Genomic DNA, 9,755 nt, shown 5'->3' on the forward strand with positions numbered 1-9,755 from the left:
GTCAGTTCTGAACTGAACGGTGTTTAGGAGATTTTATAGCTTCCATATCTCTCCTGCTGTATGAATGATAACTTTTTTTCTGGAGACCTTAAAATGTGCTGCTAATGATATTGAGTAGCCCTTGGTTACATTCCTACTGATAGATATGAAGAAATCAGATATCATTTTATCCGGGATTATCTTTATACAAAATATTTTAATCATGGTTGTATATCAGTCCAGAAGGAAAACTTGAGGCAAAAACTCAGATTTTCTTTAAAAAAAATAGCTGAATGTGCTAGTTAATAAAATATTTTCTATTTCAGGAAATACATTCCTTGATGTAGTGAAGAAGAACGATGTGCATGAGGCCATTTTCTGTGTTTTCATAGAAATAACTTCTTTGTGATTTTAAATTAAATACAACTAGGGTCTTTTTTTAAAAAAAAATTGTGCATGTGAATAGTTTAAGGAAAAATGCTGGTAAAACACATGCACAGTTCCAAAATTATTTAGAGCAGTTTTGTTAGAAGTGGCCCAAGTTCCTTGTTTTGTATCCTTGAATGGAAAACAATATGTAAATTCCATTTTTCCGCAGGACTTGTATTCAAGTAGTTGATTAGTAGGCACGTGCATTCGGCAAAAGCCAACAAACCCCTCCCCCCAATACCTTATCAATATTTCAGGGGATTTTTAACTCAAAAAATGACAGCATGGTTTGATATTCACTTCAGCATGGTTCAGGATCCACTTTGACCCACCACCAATGCTGCTAACTCCCAGTTTCATGTGGCACTCAGAGGCAGCAGAAATTGTTCAGGTTTGGGTTAAATAGACCTGAAAAAATCTCCCCCCTCCAAAGTCAAAATGGGCATTACTCTATAACCTTTTATGTTTGCATTTGCAGTATTGAGTTTTTGAATGTCTGTTTAAAATTTTGCAGAGGCTGCATCTTCCGTTTCCTTACTTGCTAATCTTTTACTTTGATTCATTCCTTCTTTATCATTTTCTGCATTCTTAGGGATATTACTGCCATTGAAATACAAATGCATTCTTTCTTTTCTATTTTTTAACATTGATGATCACTGAAACAATTACATCGGCTATTAGAGGAAATGAAGCTTACTACTAAAAAGACATATACCATAAATTCCATGTATACTATCCCAACTTAATCTAGATGATAAGTCAATATTTCAAGCCATTTCATGACTTTCTCATAACCATTGTTCCCCTCTTCACTTTGGCCCTTTCCGCACGGGCGTTTAATGGCGCCCTGGGGATGGCAAAAACGCTGTCCCCAGGGAGCCATTCGCACAGAGGGCGCAGCTGCAAAGCAGCTGCGCCGCCCTCGCGTTGCCTGACCGGCACGAAGCCGGCATTTCCCAACCTCACTCGGGGAGCGAGGTTGTTTGAAAATGCCGGGTTGGAGCCGCTGCCATGCGAACGGCAGCAGTTCCAAGGCGCCCTCCCCCCCACTCCCACCCGTCACTTACCTGGTCCCTGGCCCTCCGGCGCGTCGCCGAGGCCTGGGGACACACACCCTGCCCTGTGACGCTCAAGCAGGCGCGCAGAGCCGGGGGCGTGTCTCCAGGCCTCAGTGACGTGCCGGAGGGCCAGAGACAAGCCGGGTCGGCCGGGCGACGACGCTCTGCGGCACTGTCATCCCAGCCGGTTCTGGGCCGTCCATGCGGACGGTCCCAGTGTTGTCGGGTCGGGGTGGATTACGCCGACCCAATCCCTTCCGCCTCCGTGCAGAAGAGGCCTGAGATCTGTTGCACCCTTAAATTCTGTAGTTTCCACCAACTCATCTCCATCATCAACTTATTCACTCACCAAACTCTTTGTGTCTATAATTTCCAGTTCTAGCTCTCAGCTCTGTTGAAACTTTACTGGCACCTACATAACACTGTTTTGTTTACACTGACATATCAATAGCTAATTAAGACCTTTGCAAACTAGAAATGTGCATTCAGGAAAAACTCTGAAGAGCTCTGTTTGCATCGATTATAGTTGCAAACAGTTAAGAGGGAGTAAGAAGGAGCAAAATTTGTGATACACTAAAATGATTGGCTTTATTGATTGAAACACTTCTGTGGAATGTTCATATATTAATTGTAACATTTATTGTATTGCTATGTTTACATAAAGAGGTTCATTCCTCAATCAACAATATTTCATATTTCTTAACTAAGAAATAAGTTGTTTTAGAGCCACTCCTTGCATTATAGCAGCTACACAGAAAACTGTTTAGTTCATTTTTGTCCTATCCTTCCTCCATGGTGTCAGTTCTCTCTCATTTTAGTCTCACAACAATCCTTTGCAATTGTCCAGGCTCAGAGAGAGAGAGAGAGAGAGAGAGAAAGAGAGAGAGAGAGAGATGTGGGAGTGGCTCAGAGTCATCAGACTTCATAGCAGAGTGATGATTTGAAACTTGGTTTTCCCAAATCCTAATTCCAGTCCTACATTGTTTTATGCAATGGATAACTACATGTGGATTGATTGGTCTGTCTTTTCCCATAATACCATAAGAGGGGTTTTTTTTTTTAAAAAAGGTCTACAGCATGATGGAAAATTTTTCACTGGCCCTTTCTGCACAAGCCAAATAAAATGTTTTGAGGCAGGAAATAAAATGCTTTCTTAGTGAAGCTCCACGTGGTTTTTTTAAGCCCCAAACATGTTATTTTCTGCCTGAAAACATTTTATTTACATGCTGTTTCCTAGTGATTCTTGTTTGAAAATGTTTTGAAAATGTTTTGACTTGCTGTGTGATCTTGTTTCTCATGCCTCTCTGTAGTCTCCAGACTTTCACGTTGGCACCATTTTCTGAATTCCTGCCGGTCATCTTGTCTTATATTTCTGTCAGTTCTTTTTAATTTTTTTTGGGGGGGGGGTCGTGTCTATGTAGCTGGATATACATGACCCCTAAAGAATTGCAGCATGAGGCTTTGAAGCTTCATTGCTATGAATCTAAGAAGAAATAAAAACTGGAATGGCCTCAAAATGGTGGCCAGGAAGCATTTTCAAGGGGGTAAGTATGGACAAATGGGTTTTGAAAACATTTTGAAAATGTTTGCAAAACATTTTCAGGGGCTTGTGCATTTTCAAAGGCTTATTTTGAATTGCTGCATGCAAGCCAGTTGCTGGATGATTGGAAAGCTAACACGGAATGAGGTTGGGTGTCTTCCATGGGGGCAAATATAATCTGTGTGAGTCTTTAGATACCTCTGTATTTTGATTAGTTTCCAGAGTTCAGTGGTGCCTACTGCATTTATCATATGAAACCTCCTGCATGAATGCATTTTCACAGCTGCTTATAAATTATCTTGTGATAACCCTTAATAGCTCTTTAAATCAGGTTTAAAACAGAATAAAACCTTGAATCTAATAAAGTTATGCCCTAGGGAAAATAAATAACTTTTGAGACAAAGAGCCTATTACAGTAATCTGACTGAAACAATTAGCCCTGAATAGAGCAAGTAAATCTTTAGCTTTCAAGAGTAAAAAAGAAAGGTCCTCTTGGATTTTTTTTTGAAGAGTTGTACTTTTCCCCTGTAGACTTTCCATTAATTGGCTATTTTCCTTGGTATTCAGTAATAGATATGGGTGTTTAAAGGAGGTTAATTAATATTATCAATCAGTAATTTTGTTCACATCATGGAGAAAATGTCACATAAGCTGCTCCCTTCCTTTGCCCTTCATTGTCAAGAACAATTGCTTTTCCTTTTTTTTTTGCAAGGATACTGGAAGCACTTTTCTACAGCCTTTGGGAGAGACATGGGACCATGGGCCATACCAAGATGGATGTTGTGTGCTGGGATGGAGGTATTCAAGGATATTTAACACATGATTTTTTTCATTATCTGATTTTCCTTACATGTCAGAAAGTTGTCATTAATTTCCACCAATGTCACAATAAACTGAAGTATTCTATAAGGTTATAAAAGTAAAAACAGAATTGCTTACCATAACTGTTTGTTCATCTGGTGGTCCTCTGTACAGGCATATGTGAGGACTATACTTGTGCAGGGCTACCGCGGAGCATTTTAGTTAGCATTTTAAGTGCTTCTAGTCATTAGATGAGTGCTAAGGAAGAGTCAAAGAGTCAAAGAAAGAAGTTTCATTAAAGTAAGCCTAATGTTGCTTTGCCTGCCTTCCCTGGTGAGCCTAGTAGAGCATTTTCAGCCACCATACCCTTGTGTACTATTTTTTAGCAAATGATATAATGTTGTGTGACTGCATGTACATGACTTACTCCATAGGAATAAATTGGTTTGTGCACATGGGAAATCAGGCTAGAAATTTTTGAAATAAATAAAATAATTTCAGGTGTCTAAATTTACTTATGGTTAGGTAATCCACTGAAGGAGATTACTAGTCAAATCAAAGGCCCTTTCCGCACGGGCGTAATACTACGGCCCAGGGATGGCAAAAATGTCGTCCCTGGGCTGCTATTTGTACAGGAGGCCGTCCTGGCTGCCCAGGAGCAGTCCTGGCTGCCCAGGAGCAGTCCTGGCTGCCCAGGAGCAGTGGCGTAGCTAGGGAAAATGGAGCCCGGGACAAAATCTGAGTTTTGCGGCCCCCCCGGCATATGGGCAGCGTCCCTCCCCCACCACGACCAAACAACATTTTTTTGCACCAGGTCCTCTCAAAGTCACTATCACATTATAGAACATGCCCCAACACACAAATCTGAACACACCCAGGGCTCCCTAGTTCAAACAACATTGAAAGTGATGTTATTTTTAGAAGGGGGGGGAGTCCACTCTGAAACAGCATCACTTTTAATGTTGTTTAAACTAGAGAGCCCAGATTCTCTTTTTAAATCCACCTTAAAGAGAGACTCTGGGCTCTCTAGTTTAAACAACAGTGAAAGTGATGCTGTTTCAGGGTAGATTTCCCACCCATCCACCCCAAACAGCATCATTGTCAATGTTGGTTGTTGTGGGTTTTCTGGGCTGCATGGCTGTGGTCTGGTAGATCTTGTTCCTAATGTTTCACCTGCATCTGTGGCTGGTATCTTCAGAGGTATATCACAGAGAGAAGTCTGTTATACACTGTGTCCAGACTTCTCCTATAACAGACTTCTCTCTGTGATAGCCTGAAAATACGTGACGATAGCCTGAAATTTTGGTGCCACTAGCTTAAAAACTGCGCCCCCTGCAGGCCAAAATTGAAAAAACCAGTAAAAAATACAGAAAGCCACAAACGAACCTGCAATTTTTGCGCCCACCACAAGGTGGCACCTGGGGCACTTCCCCGGATGTCCCCATGGTAGCTACGCCTGTGCCCAGGAGCGCCATGAAGCCACCCCGTTAACCTCGCTAAACAAGCAAGGTTTTTCCAAAGCACTGTTCCTGTCAGCATGGTGCAAACAGCACTAGTGGGAAGACGCTGCTTCCCCCTCCACTCACCGTCCCATCCAGTGTCGCTTTGAAGGGCTGCAGAGCCCCGCCCATGCTGCTGTCCGACCCCTGGAGGTTGGAGGGCAGCGTGGGCGGGTCCCTGCAGCCCTCCAGTGTGATGCTGGATGGGACGGTGAGTGGAGGGGGGTGACTGGAGGAGCCACCTCTCTGGCTGAGGGGAAAGGGCTGCTCATACGCTAGCATGCAAACGGTCCCCGAGCCTCCACTGGCATGATTCATGCCGGTGGAGGTGCGTTTCCGCCCGTGTGCGGAAAGGGCCAATGACTGCAGCAACATGCTGCTTTTGTGGTCTTGATGAAGCAGAAAGGTGGGGTACACATTTTGAAAATAAAATAAATAACATTTAAGATGTTACTTTTGTAAGAGCAGATATGGATTTCTCAAGTTGCCAGATTTCACACTGAGAGATGAATCATGGCTTTCTAATTCGTAAGGACTTATAATAGCAGAATGACACTTTTGTTGATAGCTGAGGGGATTGAATTTTACTAAGTCCATTTTCCAATTGTATACCCTTCCTACCCTTATGCTATTAGTAAAGGTCCCTCAATTCTCAGGCTCAGATGTTTGGACAGCTTAATGGGTGACTATGGGATGAACAGGCAGGAAAGCCCTATTCTGCAAATTTTGCTCTGCTCATGGTATTTTGGAACCAGTTCCTTGATCCTAGTCTAATCAAAGTTAATGAAGACCCCATGATGTCCTCAAGAAAGTGTTAAGCTTGTGTTAAGCATGATTTATGATAGTAAACATTTAATTTGGAGTTGCTTCTTCTCTGTGAATCAGGTTGTTGCACAAGCAAAGGATGATTAGATAATTTGAGTGAAAAAGTTTTGATTTAATCCATTTAAAGCCCTCTTTAACTTTGATCAAGTTTTGCATCCAAGATTTTAAATGAAAATTGATGAGTCTCTAATAGCTCATTACTTCTATAAATCTAAAAATTTGACAATTACAGAAATCTACCCACTAAAATGGTGACATTTTGTTATTACCTTTAATAATTTGCAGTATTTTAATGATCGATCTTAAACTCTAACAGTGGAGTATAACTATGTATTAAAGAGCCATTATAATGGTATGAAATAAATTAACTTATAAGAAGGCACGTTCAGGGCCAACAATAACAGAATTGGATGTTACATTACCAGAAGTTATATTATTATTTTGATAATGCACCTTTATAATTTTACAAGCTAATGTGTAATGACTTTGTAGTCCATTCAGTCAAGAAAATATGGGGAGTTGTTATTAGAAAATACCAATAGCAAAAATTATAACCTTTGAAGCATATGTGTATAAAATTTTCCTCATGAGTGTACAATCAAATGAGAAATTTAGAAATCCTTTCTTTAACAGAGAGATTGAGGGTTCTGTCAAACTCTAGCATTTTATCATGTGAAAAGCATCACACAGTCTGACTTGACCATGTGATATCCTGTTGTCAAAGATCAGTGCATGCATGTTTCACATGTGAATATGTATCTATTACCTGAAAAGGCTACATACTATAATGTACTTGGTGGACCAACTTCTGAGTCCATAAAAGCCTGCAATTTGACAAGCATTTTTTCCGCTCAACTCTACTTCTACCTGCTCACAAATTTAAAATAACTTACCCCATTAAAGAGACTGTCAAACATGTTTGAAATCATGTATGCATACATACATGCTTCCTAAAATTCAGATGATTAGGCTAAGTTTTAAGATTGCTTCAGAATAGTTCATGGTTATTCAACTGCTGATAGATTCTTCTAATTCCTCTCTGCAGAGAAATTAGCCTTATCACATGCATCTTATTCTGTCACAAAATATCCAAATAAGGAGAAACTGGACTACTAATATAAATGTTGTACATTAGGAAAAAGTGGGATGCCAGAACTTCTACATATTGTGACTCATAAAGTGGGGCAAAACCATACACATGAATTTCAGCTATGTTGTTATTCTTTATTTTAGATTATTGTACAAAAATTATTCAAAAGACTTACTTTTTAGAAACTATTTTTAAAATTCTTAAAATATTTTCATACATATCAATTGATTTATCCCTAAGTGAAGAAGAATGGTGGCCAAGTTTGCAGATGATACCAAGTTTGGCCAAGATTGCAGATGATACCAAATTATGTAGGGTGGTGAGAACCACAAAGAATTGCGAAGAGCTCCAAGCGGACCTTGATAAATTAGGTGAGTGGGCCCAGAAATGGCAAATGCAGTTCAATGTAGCAAAATGTAAAGTGATGCACATAGGGGCAAAAAATCCAAACTTCACATACACGCTACAGGGGTCAGTGCTATCAGTCACAGACCAGGAAAGGGATTTAGGCGTCTTAGTTGATAGTTCCATGGGAATGTCAACTCAATTCATGGCAGCTGTAAAAAAGGCAAACTCTCATGCTGGGGATCATTAGAAAAGGAATTCGATAATAAAACTTGCAAAAGATTGTCATGCGCCTTATATATAAAGCAGTGGATGCTTAATCAGCACTTGGGAGTACTGTGTCCAGTTCTGGTCGCTGCATCTCAAAAAAGGATATTGAGGAGATAGAAAAAGTGCAGAGAAGGGCAACAAGGATGATTGAGGGACTGGAGCACCTTCCCTATGAGGAGAGGTTGCAGCGTTTGGGACTCTTTAGTTTGGAGAGGAGGCGGCTGAGGGGGGATATGATTGAAGTCTATAAAATTATGCATGGGGTAGAAAATGTTGACAGAGAGACATTTTTTCTCTGTTTCTCACAATACCTAGAAACCAGGGGCATTCATTGAAAATGCTGGGGAAGAATTAGGACTAATAAAAGGAAACACTTCTTCACGCAACGTGTGATTGGGGTTTGGAATATGCTGCCACAGGAGGTGGTGATGGCCACTAACCTGGATAGCTTTAAAAGGGGCTTGGACAGATTTATGGAGGAGAAGTCGATTTATGGCTACCAATCTTGATCCTCCTTGATCTGAGATTGCAAATGCCTTAACAGACCAGGTGATCGGGAGCAACAGCCGCAGAAGGCCATTGCGTTCACATCCTACATGTGAGCTCCCAAAGGCACCTGGTGGGGCACTGCGAGTAGCAGAGAGCTGGACTAGATGGACTTTGGTCTGATCCAGCTGGCTTGTTCTTATGTTCTTATGTTCTTAATGTGCTTATGGGATAATCCTCTTTCCAAATTTACACACTATTTCCATAACATTACGGCACAACTGCTCTGTATTTTGATACTTTCTAAATGTGGATAGTAATACATTTGCCTACTTGCCAGAGATGCTTGATCACTCACCCGTTCAACTTGTCTCCTACATGATCAAGGAGTTATAATTCACTGAGCTGTTCTGGTACATCAAATTCAATTTGGAAGTGTCTATTTGCACAATTGTACTGTTTTCTTGTATTTTGAGACAGCTTTTCTCAGCTGCTAGCCTCTGTCTTTTGCTGCTCTACATTACAAGATCCTCTGTCTGCTGCTGCTCTACATTACAAGATAATATTTAATAGAAAAATCAATTCAAAATTTTTGAGTTGAGCGCTTTCATCCTTTGGCAGTCATCAGCTGCCCTTGTTGTTTTCTTGATCAATTTTGAATTTAAACTGTCAGAATGGCATGCCCCCTGAACTAAGCTCTCACTTTGCAGGTTACTGTTTTTCACATTAGGCAGGAAAAGAAGATAAGAACACCATAAACAAGAAGGAGTTGAAAGAAGTGATCCAGAAAGAGTTGACCATTGGGCCACAACTGAATGATAAGGAGATTCAAGGACTAGATCTCAATAGAGACAAAGAGGTGAGCTTCCCGAAATATGTGACCTTTCTCGGTGCCATGACAATCATTTACATTGAGGGACTGAAGGGACAATCATGGGTGAGCCAGATGGATCAAGGCAGCATGGCCTTGAACGGGAAGTGCTCTGTAAGCAGTTTTGTGCCAAATAAAAATGGATTTTTGTAACATTGAATTTGTTTAAGTTGATACTTACTACATAGATATCTATGATGTCTGCTCATGAACCTAGATAATCTTGAAATCAGTTCTTCATGGTGCAAAAAGTAGCCAAAAGTAGTCAATTTTGGGTCATTTAAAGGGTATATATGACTGGGCCGCTGTAAAGAGGGGAACAACTCAAGCAATCCCATGCTTTACAAAGGTCGATTTAATGATCTCACCATGACTTCAAGGAATATGTGCTTCTTCTCTGATAACTGAAGAGATTTAGTTACATTTGTTATTTGTTGCTTATTACCAAGACAGAGTGCTTGAGCTGAATTTTGATTTATAGCAATGAGAGACAATCAGTTCAGGAGCTCACCCGAGAATATCAGTCAAGATAAGTTAGCCTAGTGATGGTGTTTATATTGAC

The 9,755-nt window shown here is 40.5% G+C and overlaps 1 protein-coding gene across 1 annotated transcript; it reads left to right on the forward strand.

Moving 5' to 3' along the window:
* The first annotated feature begins 3,754 nt into the window (after positions 1–3,754).
* On the forward strand, positions 3,755–9,353 carry LOC125439373 (protein S100-A6-like). The gene is made up of 2 exons (XM_048508466.1): positions 3,755–3,804; positions 9,053–9,353. The coding sequence occupies exons 1-2, from the start codon at positions 3,757–3,759 to the stop codon at positions 9,344–9,346; spliced, it is 342 nt and encodes a 113-aa protein (XP_048364423.1). The 5' UTR covers positions 3,755–3,756; the 3' UTR covers positions 9,347–9,353.
* Positions 9,354–9,755: the final 402 nt, after the last annotated feature.

The sequence above is a fragment of the Sphaerodactylus townsendi genome, linkage group LG09 (assembly GCF_021028975.2).
Source record: "Sphaerodactylus townsendi isolate TG3544 linkage group LG09, MPM_Stown_v2.3, whole genome shotgun sequence".
NCBI lineage: Eukaryota > Metazoa > Chordata > Lepidosauria > Squamata > Sphaerodactylidae > Sphaerodactylus > Sphaerodactylus townsendi.